At 32.5% G+C, this 15,497-nt stretch overlaps 1 protein-coding gene across 1 annotated transcript in view; it reads left to right on the forward strand.

The window, feature by feature from the left end:
* LOC149531683 (L-type lectin-domain containing receptor kinase VIII.2-like) overlaps window positions 1-11,753 on the forward strand; it is a 55,919-nt gene extending 44,166 nt beyond the window's left edge. Inside the window, exons 3-4 of the mRNA XM_089808390.1 lie at window positions 10,635-10,975; window positions 11,116-11,753. Coding sequence (XP_089664516.1) covers window positions 10,635-10,975; window positions 11,116-11,753 — 979 coding nt within the window. The remainder of the gene's footprint in view (window positions 1-10,634; window positions 10,976-11,115) is intronic.
* The last annotated feature ends 3,744 nt before the right edge of the window (window positions 11,754-15,497 follow it).

Here is a 15,497-nt window from a genome sequence, read left to right on the forward strand (position 1 = left end):
TCCAAGGACTTCTACGAGGGAGAATCTCATCAAGAAGAAGCATACTATAGGATTGGCTAGATAGTTTGGTCGAGATAAAACCATTTCTCTAGTTAATGAGACTTATTACTTACCATAGTTGCAACAAGATGTCAAGAAGTTTATATAAAATTACAAAATATTTCTAATAGAAAAAGTAGCAAAGAAAAATATAGGATTATGTAAACCACTATTGTTAACCCCAACTAGTAATGTTGTTAATGTACGTATAAGATTCATAGTAGTTTTTGTGTTCTCATTAATTTCATGCCTTAATTGGTTAAACATTATGCTAATTCATTAGAGTGCGATATAATTTTATTAATGATGATGATTTGATTGTTGAAGAGGATTTGAAGAAAGTATGATGAGTTAGAGTGTTGATAAGTGTATGGTATTCAATGGGCACTTGAATGAGTTAGGCTCTACTTGGTACAATGTTAGTTTGATTGCTTGACATGATCTTGAACAAGATGTATATAGAAGACAATTTGGTTAGTGAATAAAGGAATACATTATTGACCGAGCTACTAGGATATAAGCACAAAGTTGGGTTGCAATTCCACAGAAGTCAAATCTGCAGAATTGGATCTCTCAGAAATAGGTTCCAGATTTTCTTAGAATTGGGTACCCGTTTCTAAAATCGCACTTTGGGTACCCGAGTAGTGATTCAAAAATTGGGTACCCAATTCTTGAAAAGTGGATTAGGTGCCCGAATCACTTAAAAATTAGGCACCCAATTTTGAACAAATTGAGTACCCTATTTGTAAAATATCAGGTATGTGATTTTAAAAATCAAGAACACAATTTCAAAAAGTTACAAATACCCCTTTTGGCATTTTGAGTGTCATTTTCAGCATTTAGAAAATGGAAGCCCAATTTTAGAGCAATATGGGAGCTCGTTTTTGACCTCTACCGACTGCCCCCTCTGCTATTTTCTGACATACCAAGTATTTTATTATGTTTTGTACTATCTTAATTATTTTCAGTTTTATGTTTTATATACTATCAATTTATTATTATTTTTCATTTTTAATATACATAAAATTGTAAATTATCATTGTTAATGAGTATTATCTTTAGATTATTGTATTTGTTAATTCAAATAATATTTTCATAGATGTTCATTTAAAAATTATTATTTTAGATGTTTTGAAATGTATTTAATATGTAAATTACAATGTTGAATAATTAGATTATAGATGTAAATTCATTGTTTAAACATGTAATTACAAATAAATATTGATTTCAAATAACTCGTGATTAATTATAGATTATTTTGTAAACCATATAACAAAGAAAGTAAAACTAACTATACTCGTACTTGTCTTTAACCTTGACCTAACCATATAATTGTATAATAAAACCCTAAACATATATAACTAAGTATTTAATCACATAACACCCCGCCAAGGGATCCAAACACAAAACTCAGTATTTAATGATTTTACTTATTATATTGTACTTTGTTTCATGGGTCACAAAAGGATGATGTAAAGTATTTTATTAGGTTCCACACATCTAGCTAGCCAATACTTAGTCTGTTAATCATTATTACTAGGCGCAATAACAACATAAACATATCCTACAAGATAAGATAAAGTACAAAAACACTTTAATCACATGAGTACATATGCAAATTATATAAATTGAAGCATGAAATCACAACAAAATCTAATTAAATTGTGCATACCAAGTTCTATGAGGTCTGAAATGCGATCATAGTCTTCTGAGGCAAAAGTAACATTCTGGCCTTCATTTACTATATCATCTTGAAAATGTGTGTCAATAGGTGCTAATGATTTTTGTTTCCAATCTTCAACCCATTCTGTATTCTCACATTCTTCCCATTCACTTGCAAGACAAAATTGACAAAAATAAGCAAGCTCCCTAGTCCATATAGTCCAAGTGTTAGAGTCTGAACTCCTAAATGAATGCCATTTAGCTGACCCACTAATTGTATCACAGCCATATCTTGAAAGGATATTCTTTTCTTCAACTAGATAGAAGAAATGTTTGATTGTAGAGTTCTCACTTGATCCCATGTATAAATTTTTTTTACACCATTCAACAATCTCATGTGCATTTTTGAATTTAGCTTTTTCCTCAAATTTTAATTGCTCTCTACTAAGGGCTCTCTTCACGTATGCACTAGCACCATCATGTTCTCCTTTACCATGTCCAGCCTCAAGAAAACTCCACACATGTTGGATGTTAGTTTGCCTATGTGTCCTACTTAACCAATAGAATATTCTAGCATTCTCGAATTGTCTTGTACAATTATCCGACCATATCCAATGTTGTGTCATTTGAATTTGTCTCTCTTTTAAATTATCATAAAAGACCTTGAAACAATATTGGACAAACTTAGATGAATGGAGTTTATTATCAGTCATATAAAAATGGTACTCTCTCAATATTTTTTGATCCTCCTCTGTACTATCAGGTGCATGCCTAGAAACTATATGAACATAAATTGTTACTTGCACTAAATTGTAATATTGTGGTTGTACCTCTTCTTGTGGTGCAAGTGTGTAGTTCTCTCCAAAGTCAACAACCAAAAGTATAGTACCAATTGGAAATGTATTCTTACATATGCGAAATTGTCCATCAAGCCATCTAGCATATTGAGAGTGTTTAACATATTTTGGTATGATCACACTCTTAAACTAATCCATACATGATTGACAACTAACTTTATCTATAACTAGATCCCACCTTCTTCCAATCTTCCCATCCTTCAATGGATATTCAATAGTTTTGAATCTTTTTACCTCAACTAATTGTTGTCCAAAAGTAGTCAAAGCATTTTCATGCAAACATTCATCTAACAAAGAAAGATTGCCCCACATATCACATGTACCAAAAAGACATGCATTGAAAATAAAGTATTGATCATTAGGTGGTATTGATCATTATAGTTCAAGGTGGTATTTTTATACCACATTCTTGCAATATTTCTTTATTATGCATGGTACCACATATAGATTGAAATACAACATAATGGTAATGAAATTGAATATAAGTTTTACAACATGTGATTCTTTCCTTGTTAATCCTTACATACCATGGTTTACACTTTTCAAAATATCTTTGACTAATGGTAATATTTAATACCTTACCATCTACAAATTTTTTAAACAATTCAGTTTGAGTCATGTCCAAAAGGTGTTTAGGATGTGGATCACATATTTTTGATGCAATTCTCAATTTAAGAACATCTTTTGAATTAGGTGATACGCTTGTATTATCATGCCAAAAATTTTCAATCAAACTTTTGACTTCACTAGTAAGTTTCATATCACATCTCAGGAGTCTACCAGTAGAAGTCCATAAAACATTTGTTGGATCATATTCAAAGTTAACCCTTCTCTTTATAGCTCTTTCTAAAGTCTTATGATTCACATTAAGATATCCACTTATGTTGATAATCAATCTTTTGTCAATTGTTGATTTGTTAACTAAAGCTATTGGTATTACTTGTCGTGATGCATTATTATCTTTAGACTGAATTCTCTTTCCGATAACATCAAAGGCACTAGCAACAGTGGATACAACTTGTTTTAAAGACTCATTTTTATTCTTGGATTTTGCATACATTCCTAACCTTCTCATTACTTTTCACATTTTAGACATTTTAATTAGTTGCAACATCAACGAACATTGAAACCCAAATTTCTTATTATAAAAAAAATGTTTATACAATCTATTAGCATGTGTCCTAATTTGTCTCCATGAAACCAATCCCTCAAGATTATCTAGCACATCATTAGGAATATGAAAATTATGTTCATACAATTTACTATCATTCTAACATGTTTGTTCAGTAGTTGGTGTTTCTATGTCTACATTCATGTAATTAGAGTTTTTTGTGCATGATCATTTGATAATTGATTCTCATGAAGAAAATCTAAATCATTTAAATCGTAACCTGCTTCTAAAAAATCACCAATTTCATCACGAGAGAAAATTTGAGGGTTTGGAGACACATCTGTATTGAATGCATAATTAGAATGTGCACCTAAATTTTCTTGTATTGGGTTCTCTTCTTTGACCTCTTTATCCATTGTGGTATCCTAAATGTCTTTCTCCTTTGAAACATTGTTCAAGTCTCTAATTCTTTGTCTTCTCTCTTGTTGATGCCGTACTTCATTCTCTTTATTTTTTGTAATCTCCTCATCTATCAGAACCTTTTCTTTCTTCTTTCTTCATTTTTTTTATCCCATGTTTGCACCAATTTTGAATTTGAATGAATAGCTTGCAAATTGTAGAAGAAGACAAGAAAATAGAATAACTATGAGAGAATTCGCTGTTGCAGATCGAAACTATTATTCAACCATTTCAATCATTAAAAGTCGGTCTATGGGGCAACTTTTGGGGCCCAACGGGTACATAAGAATTGGGTACCCGATTGTTTAAAAATTGGGTACCTGCTTACAAATCAGGTAACCGATTTTAAAAGAATCGGGTACTCAATTTTTAAATAATCAGGTACTTGATTCTTACAATAGTTAAAACACAATTGGGCATCCGATTTTTGAATTACAAGTTGGATGCCCGATTCTTGAGACATGAGCAGGAATTTGGTATGGCACACAACTTTTGCATGGGGTTTTGTCTTGGGGAAAGGCATGGCATAGGCTTGGTTCCACCAAGCCATGCCTTTATGATCCATTTTTTTCTAAGGCATTTAATCAAACAATTTCAGGGATTGTTGTAATTTTTTTATAGTTGTCCCCATCAAATTTTTTGATGAAACAAAAACACATTATAGGTCTTACTATTTTGATTCCAAAAATGTAAATTTTATAGTGTTATTAGTTTATTTTCTATTTTTCCATTATTTATTAATCAAAACTATCTCTTAAATGTTTAAAAGTGACATTCACTAAAACTTTAATAACTTTTTTATTTTATAATTTTTCTTAAATTAATTTATATGTCATCAATCTACATACAATTCTTTTGAGGTTTTTTTTTTTTTTTTTTTTGAAAAAAGTGAGATTTTGATCAAATTATGGTGTCCATACACGAGAGGTTTTAAAATTTACCTTTATAGCCAATTAATAATTAATAATAATAAAAATATTCAATAAAAAATTAGGGAGAAATATTGTCATCAATCTCAGGTGTACTAGGTAACTACCTTTAACAGGATTTGTGAAAATTCATTTATTTGTGTCAAATTATGGTGTTTGTACACGAGCGTGGTATGGTCTTGAAACAAACATTTTGAAAAAATGGTTTTTAAAGATCCATACCAAAAATATAATCTATCATATGGGTACAAAAATAAATTACATATTCAAAAACTAGATTTCGAACATTAAAATTTTTATTTTTGAATTTTTTTTATATTCAATCTCTAAATGCCTCAAACTTTGACATCAATTGACAAAAACTTTCAAAAATAGGAAAAACACTTCCACTTTTTGGCCAAAAGTGAGACCCAACTTCTTGCACTGACCCACTATAGTTGTCATCGATCATCTGGAAAAGAAATATTGAAGTTTAAGTAATTTTAGTTGTAACAGAGTCAAGTATTAACTGAGAAAGTTTAAGTGTTCACCAAGCATGAACAAGGAAAACAAGTTAAGATTAGATTTAATTTAATTTGAGGCCAACAATTGATGAAAATTAAGAATGTTTCAAGGATAAGGATGAAGGTAGTTATTAGATCAATGGCTGCAATAATTCAAAGAAGATCTAATGAAGTCAAATTAACAATTTGAAATGGAGCACAAATTTCAATGCAAAGTTATATTTTTTGAGCATCTAGATTCAATAAATTCGGATCCAATAGAGATTTACAATATGATTAAGTGAATATTTTTGGAAGATTGTAGAATGAAAAAATATTTATATTTAAAAGGATGAACAAGATGTTTCTTGTTGTTGATGTTGAATGTGTTGATCAAGTTGTCGAAGAAGAAAGAAGACAAAAGATGAACCAAGAAGAACAATGTTGTGAAGATCAAGAAAATAAAGTTCTAAGTTGAAGTGTGAGTGTGTAAAATAGCTAGAAAGGGATAAGAAGGAAGAGATAGAAAAAAGAAGAGATTTGAACAAGCAAGGTCATGCTAAAACCTAACATATCATTTCATTGTTACTTTTTTACCATTGTAGTAGAAAAATCTCTTAACTAAGTGGAATCCTAACAAGTCTTTGAAATCCTATATGGTAGCATTCTTTTGAATGTTTTGTAAGTCCTTTAGAGAAGGCCACTCTTTAGAAATGTCAAGGAGTGATAAGGTCTACATGATCTTTGACTGAAAACCCTCTAACAAGATCACACTAAAAATGTGCATGCAACCTTTAACAAGGTTGGCTCCTAGTAGAGCTTACTTTAGAAGAGTGAGAATATTTGGGTTGTTGGTTCCCAAGTGGTTTTTCCCTTTATAGGGTTTTCACATTAAATACTTGTGTCAAATGTGTGAATCCTTATTGTGTTGCAAGTGTTTTTTCATGTTAACTATTTACTCTTGCAACTTTGTATAAGCTAGATGATTACTTTGATACTTGGTACATTAAGGAATGGTAAGGTAAGAAGTTTGATGCAAATATGGAATCAAATTGAATAATGATATTTGATGTGGTTACTAAGTTATTGATTTGAAAATTCAATAAAAATGAATTGGCACTAAAGTATTTTTAAGGCCTTCGCTCTCACTTATCCAACAATTACTTGTACCAAAGAAGCCATGGGAGGATATCAATAGACATTTATTTTGGTTTACCAAGGATGCATGATTCAATTTTTGTCATGGTGGTTGACAAGTTTTCAAAGATGACACATTCTATACCCTACAAGAATACTAATGGTGTTGTTCATGTGGTTGAATTGTTTTTGATAAAAGTGGTAAAACTTGATAGTCTACCAAAATTGCATAGTTTCAGATTGAGACACCAAGGTTATTGGGTACTTTTGGTGAACATTATGGAAAAAGTTAAAAGCATATTTGTAGTTCATCAACTTCACCCATAGATTGATGGACAAACTAAAGAGGTGAATAAGAGTTTAGGAAATTTGTGATGTTTGGTTGGAGATAAATCAAAGGGATGAGATTTGATTTTATTGCTGGCCAAATTTGCATACAATAATTATGGACCAATAGGAGTAGTGATAAATTTTCATTCTAGATAGTATACGGAAGTAGTCCTAGAAATGCTTTTGATTCAAGGAAGTTGGACAAAGGAGAGACAAGTAGTGCTGAAGCTAAAGATTTTGCAAAACATTTAAAGAAAAATTCATGAGTAGATGACGAAGCATAAATTACTAAAATGAATACATTGTACAAGGCTAAGACAGATGAAGAAAAGAGACATAAGGAATTTTAGATTGGAGATGAAGTCATAGTTCATTTGAGAAAGAAGAGATTTCCAATGAGAAATATAATAAGTTGAAGATGAAGAAGTTTGAACCATGCAAAAATACTCAAGAAACATGATTTCGGGAATGTCTATGAAGTAGAATTGCCTAGTGAGCTAAATATTTCACCAATGTTCAACATTTAAAATCTGGAAAAGGATCATGAAGGTGTTGAAGATGATGTCATTGAAGCACAATGGAATATTCTAGAAACTACATAGTCTACTAAAAGAGCATAGTCTACCAAAAGAGCATAGTTTCATAATGAGACACCAAGTTTGTTGGGTACTTTTGGTGAACATTATGGAAAAAGTTAAAGATAGATTTGAAGTTCATCACATCATATCATCCACAGATTGATGGACAAACTAAAGTGGCTAATGATAGTTTGGGAAATTTGTGATGCTTGGTTAGAGATAAATCAAAGGGATGAGATTTGATTTTATTGCAAGCCAAATTATTTGCATATAATAATTATGAACCACTAGGAGTAGTTGTAAATCAACATTCCATATAGTATATGGAAGTAGTCCTAGAAATGCTTTTGAATTAAGGAAGTTGGATAAATGAGAGACAAGTAGTGTTGAAGCTAAAGATTTTGTAAAACACTTAAAGAAAAATTCACGAGGAGGTGAGGAAGCATAAATTACTAAAATGAATACATAGTACAAGGCTAAGGTAGATGAGAAAAAGAGGCATAAGGAATTTCAGATTGGGGATGAAGTCGTAGTTCATTTGAGAATGAAGATATTTCCAATGAGAATATATAATAAGTTGAAGATGAAAAAGTGTGTACCATGCAAAATACTCAAGAAACATGATTCAAGAAATGTCTACGAAGTAGAATTACCTAGTGATCTGAATATTTCACCAATGTTTAACATTTTAGATTTGACAGAGGATCATGAAGGAGGTGTTGAAGATGATGTCAAATGAGCACAATGGAATATTCTAGAAATTACTTCAACTACAAAGGTGATTGAAGGAATTTTAAATAGTCGTGTTGGTTGAAACACAAGAAGGAAGACATGTGAAAACTATATGGTCAAGTGAAAGAATGACGTATTGAAGATTCATAGTGGAGGCTAATTATCTTGGTTTCCCTCTAAACATCTGAGATGTGACAGAGTCACTTCTCAAATTACCTTGGATGTCTAGTGCAGGAGCATCTTGAGTGTAAGGACAAATCTTGCATCACCTTAAAAAAATATTTCTATCAACATGCTATTATTTCTTCCTTAAGGTTCATTTTAGATGTATTAGTATGTCAATAAAATTTCATTGCAATATCAAGTTTATTATGTGTTTTTTATTCATTATTATTATTATTTATTTAACTTGAGTAGATTCGAAGCCAAGACCTCTAATTTACTATTGTGTTGTAGAATCTTGCCTAAGGTATACATAAATAAATGTTCATCATTCACTTTTACAATTAATATTAAACCCAAAAAAAATCTAATCTCCCTCATCATAGTACATATGAATTATATGACTATTATTTTATTAAAAATAGATCATAAATAAATATCTATGTAAAATAACTATTTATTTTTTATTAAATATAATTAAAGCTTTTATAAATTTGATATTTTTTATTAAATATAATTAAAGCTTTTATAAATTTGAAAGATCAGTTATATATTAGGGAAGCACACATTTAAAAAAACACTGTATAGATCAACAACACTAAAATTAAAATCAATATAACCCATCACAACACATTTGATTGATTTAATTAATTGATTATCAATATAATTTATCAAATTTCATCCTCTCGCAACTTTAAGAGTTAATGTTAATATAAAATGCTCTAAAATATGACAGTTTCAACCTTTTTCACAATTTTTTCCCCTCTCATCCATTTTAATCTATGAAAGGAGATGAAACTACAAATAGAGAAAATTTTAAGGTGGTATAAACAAAACCAGGTAGCCATATTGTATCACATTAGGTAGTTTTATCGGGTAGAAAAAAACTAGGTGGTTTTACATATAACATTCTTTAACAGCGTCTGAATCCCAATCTGAATGTAAGGTAGTACACAAGATTTGAGAGGTCGAATGATTAAAGATATTGAATATTAAAAGAGAGTTGTTCTTTTTAAATGTTTTTCTTAAAACTATAGGGGAAGAGATAGTTTGATCATAGATACTTCTTAATTACGGTTTTTAAAATAGTTCACAAAATAGCTGACTTGCTTTGAAGTTTTGAACATTAACTACCAGTAGATGAGACTTTTTGATATTTTTGTCAAAAATTGAAATCTTTACATTTTTTTAGGGGCCCAAGTTATCCGTAGTGGCTGCTAGGTGTTTTCTCCTAGTGTTGATTTCATATTAATCTTTCATTACAATGATAGACAGAGAGTCCCTTCATTTTGATTGTAGAAGTTTAAGTTTTCTTAGTATTTTTTTGATTAAGATGAGTTAAGCTATTATGAAATATTATTAGAATTTCATTTTATAGTTTTTGAGTAAAACTCATTGATCTATGTTTAAGGAGTAGTTTATAACGACTCATTTCATTCTTCACAATCACATGTTATAATTTATAAAACAATAAATATATACACTTGCAAAAATAGATCACATGTTTCAACCATGATCACCATCATATCTCTAGTAATTGTAAAAAATAGTTTAACAAAAATTAGAAAATGGAAACAAAAATTGTAACAAGTATCAATTTTTTAAGATTGAAATAATTATTAAAAATAAAATAATCTAAATATTGTTAGACAAATCTATGAATATAATATGGGAGATTATATTCTACATAGAACAATCAATCTACAATAACAACTTTATAGAGTTTTGAGAATCTTGATGAAAAGGATCACATCATTACAGTTGAACTATACTATATCATTTTTGCCATTTATCACAAATAATATGATGACCAATTTTAGCATTCTTATTACAAAAATATATAATGATATTGTTGTTATAAAAAATATATTGTAATCTTTAATTTTGTAGATTATCAATTCTAAAGATTATTAAAAATAATAACTTAATATAAAAATGTAATATTTGAAATAATAACTTAATATAAAAATGTAGTATTTGTTCTCTAAAAGTAAATTCATTTCTAGTTATTATACAAATAATAAATTCTTAAATATTTTAAGTATTTGTCATGTTTTTACAATCTAAGACAGCATTTGTTTCTTTCCTTACTATTAAAATCTGTACTGTTTTAAATTGGTTGTTATCTAAATCATATTTAATTTTTATACTTGTAGGTATATAGTTGGCGAAGAGGTATTTGTGGGATTTTCTGCTAGCACAGGTGACGATAGTGAGTTCCATACAATTCACTCATGGACATTGAAGACGTGCTCTGGCAAATCCCAAAATAGAATAAATAAGGTGTTGTTAGCAACATTAACTGTTTCTTCATTTTCACTGGCACTCCTCCTGGCAATACTGTTGTACATAGTAAGGAAAAAGAGGACAAAAATCCCATTAACACCAACCAGTGAGGCCAGGAGATCAAACCCAGCATCCGACCTGAGCAAGGAAATAACAAAGGCCTGCGATTGGGACGTGTTTCCAAAAAAATTCTCATACGAGGACCTCAATCGTGCCACTAACAACTTCGATCCCAAATAACTCCTCGGTGAAGGTGGATTTGGAGATGTCTACAAAGGTACAATTTTTATTATTATCAGTCCACTTTAAAAAGTGCATTAATTCCACGTGGACTGACTCATTTCCCCGTAGGGAGCATACGGTGCAGTGATTCAGAGCGGGCGGTGGCGGTGAAGCGATTCTCGCAGAGCTCGATCCAGAGCGAGAGAGAGTACCTTTCGGAGGTTATAATAATTGGGCACCTACGACACCGAAACCTGGTGCAGCTACAAGGGTGGTGCCACGAAGGCGGAGAGCTACTCCTCGTCTACGACTACATGCCCAACGGCAGCATGGACCAGCTCCTCTATGACTCCTCCATCCCACTGCAGTGGCCTCATTGCCTCAACATCTGCCGAGGCCTGGCGGCGACGCTCCTCTACCTCCACGAGGAGTGCGAGTACACAGTGGTCCACCGTGACATCAAGACCAGCAACGTCATGGTCGACTCCCACTACGACGCTCGCCTCGGCGACTTCAACCTTGCCCGCTTCCTCCACCTCTCCACCACCACCTCCGCCTCTCTCGCCACCAACATCAACGACGGCATTGTTGGCTACGTTGGGCCAGAAAGATCCCTCACCAGAAAAGCCACCCTGGAGTCCGACGTCTTCAGCTACGGTGTTGTGCTCTTGGAGATCGCCTGTGGGCGCCGCCCGTTAGACGTCGCTGCCACCGACCCTGGTCGTCTGGAGGTTGGTGAAAGAGGAGAGGCTACTAGAGGCGGCTGATCCGAAGCTGGACGGGCGATTTGACCCGGACCAGATGGAGCGCGTTCTAACCATTGGATTGCTAAGATGAACAACAAAATCACTCGGTTGATGCAGGTTGTAAATGTTCTTCCATGTGGTAGTAGCAGATTTTACGACAGATTCTATGGCTTTCATCAACACAAGACATGTGTTGAACTTAAGAGTGAGCTTTTCTTTATCTTGTTAGAAACAATAGTCCACCAAGATAATTGAGAGGCGAGGGACGAGGGGGTGGGGATGGGGTTCAATCAGTTATCCAACAATTAAAACATTTATCAACTTTAAACAATCTTATCCATTCAACTAAAGTAGATGGCAACCATAACAAGATGCACATAGACAATTACACCAAATATGTTAACTAGGGAAACCCATGATCAGAAGGAAAACCCTGGTGGGAATGATGGACCCTATTAGGAGTCTATTACAAAATTTAGTACATATGAGTCTCTGTTAGGAGACTTTGAATCCTTGTTAGAAGATTTCAAGCCTTTTAGGAATTGTACCAACCCTATTAGAAGTTGTAGAAGATAGAAGGACCCACTGTCCAAACAACTTCTGGGTCAAGATCATTGAACTCACTGTCCAACTGATCTCCCAACTATTCCTTGTAGAATAATTGTATGTATTGTACTTTAACTTCTTTCTATTAGAAATAATAGTCCACCAAGATAACTCAGACGGGAGGGTGGGGTGGGGTGAATCATTTATCCAATAATTAAAGCATTTATCTTCCTTATAACAAGACACACATAGACAATTACACTAGATATGTTAACTAGGGAAACCTTTGGTCAAAGGGAAAACCTTGGTGGGAATGATGTCCACAAGATGATGTACTAATATAAATATTCCTTGTTAGAGGATGGACCCTGTTAGGAGTCTATTACAATATTTAGTACATATGAGCCTCTATTATGAGACTTTGAATCTTTTTTAGGAGATTCCAACCTTATTAGGGGTTATAGAAGACAGATGAATCCACTATCCAAACAACTTCTGAGGCAAGACAACTGAACTAACTGTCCAACTAATCTCTCAACTATCTTGCATAATAATTGTGTGTATTGTACTGTAAACTTCTTTCCTCTGTCTTGTCAACCAGACCAATCACTGTTAGACCTTGTAGACTGGGTCACGAACCTTGGATCCAAGTATCAAACTTCTGATCACATAATAAGTGGTACCTAAGTGGTCCACTCCCACCGTGCTGAGGAGATAATCTCAAGTCCCAAACAGGCTATCCATAACACATAGCACAAATATCTATAGTCCAAAAATTCTAAAAGTATACTAACTCAAAGGTTCCAATCACAAAACTAACATCTAATCCCAGAGGCACACAATGGCATGTAGGAACCTACTATGCAAGCAAAAAAGTGTCATCGCAATTATCACGTACAAGTTACCCTGGCAGTTAGCTAAATTCCACGGGTCCATACTGATTTCATGCAGCCACTAGTACCCTCTCATACTGATGAGGCATACTATGGAATGCAAGGTCGCAACCATGCGTCTCACTACTCCCATTCTAGCCTGTACAAGCACTCAAGGTATGGGCGAGAACAAAACACTTATCTTTTTAGGTTCATTTTGTTAGTATTAGGTGTGAATGTTATCACTTATTAATCCAACTTACAATGAGTTACCCTAGCAGCCTCTTAGGGCCCCGGCCCCCATTGCAAGCCACTTCCCGTCACTACATGCAGATATCCTACCCTAATGCTCATGGACTCATAAATCTCAAAATCACAAAAGATAATCCATAAAATCATCAAATATGCATAAAAGCATCAAATCTCCATGAGCAAACATCCATAGAAAATCATGAACACAACAGCTCTCTATTGGCAACTGAAGTATCACTGATAATCAAAGTATCCAATGGTTCTCAATAACCAAAATATATATCTCAATCATACTGATCGAAGACTCCAAAAATGGTTGAGTCAAACATGTCACAACATGACATCATCAAGAATAAATCCACATCTCAGTCCCATCATGGCGACTAGAAAATAATCAAGGATATCTGATCGATAACTCAAAAATGATTAGCTCAAGTGTCTCATACACATAAATTTCAGCTTCACACATGAAGACTGATGAACAAATACAAACATTTCATAGAGCATACAATCACATTACCATGGTTGGGCTTATAAAGATTGAGACCAAATAAGATCAACATGCCAACACATCTCATAACCCCCGAGCCTCTGGTAACAACCTAGGACTGGTCAACACTAGTTAACCCAAAACCCAAAACAAGAAGCATATAGAATACACGATGTAAACACATGTTTTGGTTTTGCTAAGTTTTCAAATTTGAATTTAAAAGTCTCAGTTTATGTATTCCCAAATTATATTAAGTGGATAAAGTTCATGTTTTTCCTAACCCATGTATTTGTTTGATAGATAAAAGTTTCTCCTCAAAACTATTAGACTCCATTTGCTAATTGTACTAATAATATTTTGTCTATATAAACGTTGTTTGAAAAATATCCCTATCACAAACCAATAAGACTCATTGTAGATTTTAACATGAATAATCTCCAAATTCTTAACATTATCATCTTCATTAAACAACTCTAAAACTGTTTAATATATATTAAATAGTATTCAATATACATTATAAAAATTTCACTATATAAACTATATTAAAATCTCTTTTCTTTTAATTTTCTCTCATTTAAAAATCCATTTACTTAGATTGACTAATAATTAATTACACTTCTTCTACTATTAACTAATCTTAATTAAATTTGATTTAATTAGATTAGATAATAAATCATATAAAACTAATGCATATTAATAAGATTCTAATAAGGGAAGATTGCAATAATATCTTTAATCCATTCCATGCTTGGGTATATTATTTTTTTGTGAAGTTTTAGCATAAAGAACTCTTGGTTATGGGAAATGGAGAAATATCTGTCCTTGAATAAAATAGTCTCAATACGACGGCCATATCTCCCTAATGAACCGTTGGATCGGGCTGAAATTGAAATATGTTGGAGAGGTCCAAGTTGCGCCAATTCTGACTGGAGCGATCGAATAAATTTGATCACAATAAAAAGTTATGAATGACTGAGTTTGGGTCTATCCAAAGGGCAGCGACAGGGCAGTTGTGATGAATTAAAAATTTCCTCTTAAAATAATTGTTCTCTAAATTTAACCATAAAAGGGTTTATTCATACGCATCCAAAAATATAATTGATAGAAAGATTACATCTAATCATTCGAATTTTCACCATAAAATTTCTATTTTAATTCCAAATCTTGTCTTTCTAATTTAATATAAATTCGAACCCAAATCCGATTCATATCTAATTATTTCTCCCTAATTGGATCTAGGGTTTTTCTATTGTTTTCTTCTCAACCAAATAGCATATCTAGATTCCAATTTCAAATTACAGATTCAATCATAGAGAAGTTTCAGACACAAACACAATGAAGACAGGAATGCATCATGCGAAAATAACATAAGTAAAATCACAAGAATCTACTCGAATTTTGATGCTAATTCGCTCTTCCTCAGAAAACCTGCAGAGCAAGCTCCCTTCTTCAGAGTTCTTGAGTCCTCTAATGCTCCAATTGCTCTCCATGCTATCTCTAAGCTTCTATGAATGCCTAAATACAAAGAGCTCTCAAGAAACTTTTGGAATGCTTCTTGAAACAGTTGGAAGGTGTCACCAACTAAGCATGGGTCTTTTCCAACAT

This window comes from Cupressus sempervirens, chromosome 11 (assembly GCF_028749045.1).
Source record: "Cupressus sempervirens isolate cs-2001-9-10 chromosome 11, ASM2874904v1, whole genome shotgun sequence".
Lineage (NCBI taxonomy): Eukaryota > Viridiplantae > Streptophyta > Pinopsida > Cupressales > Cupressaceae > Cupressus > Cupressus sempervirens.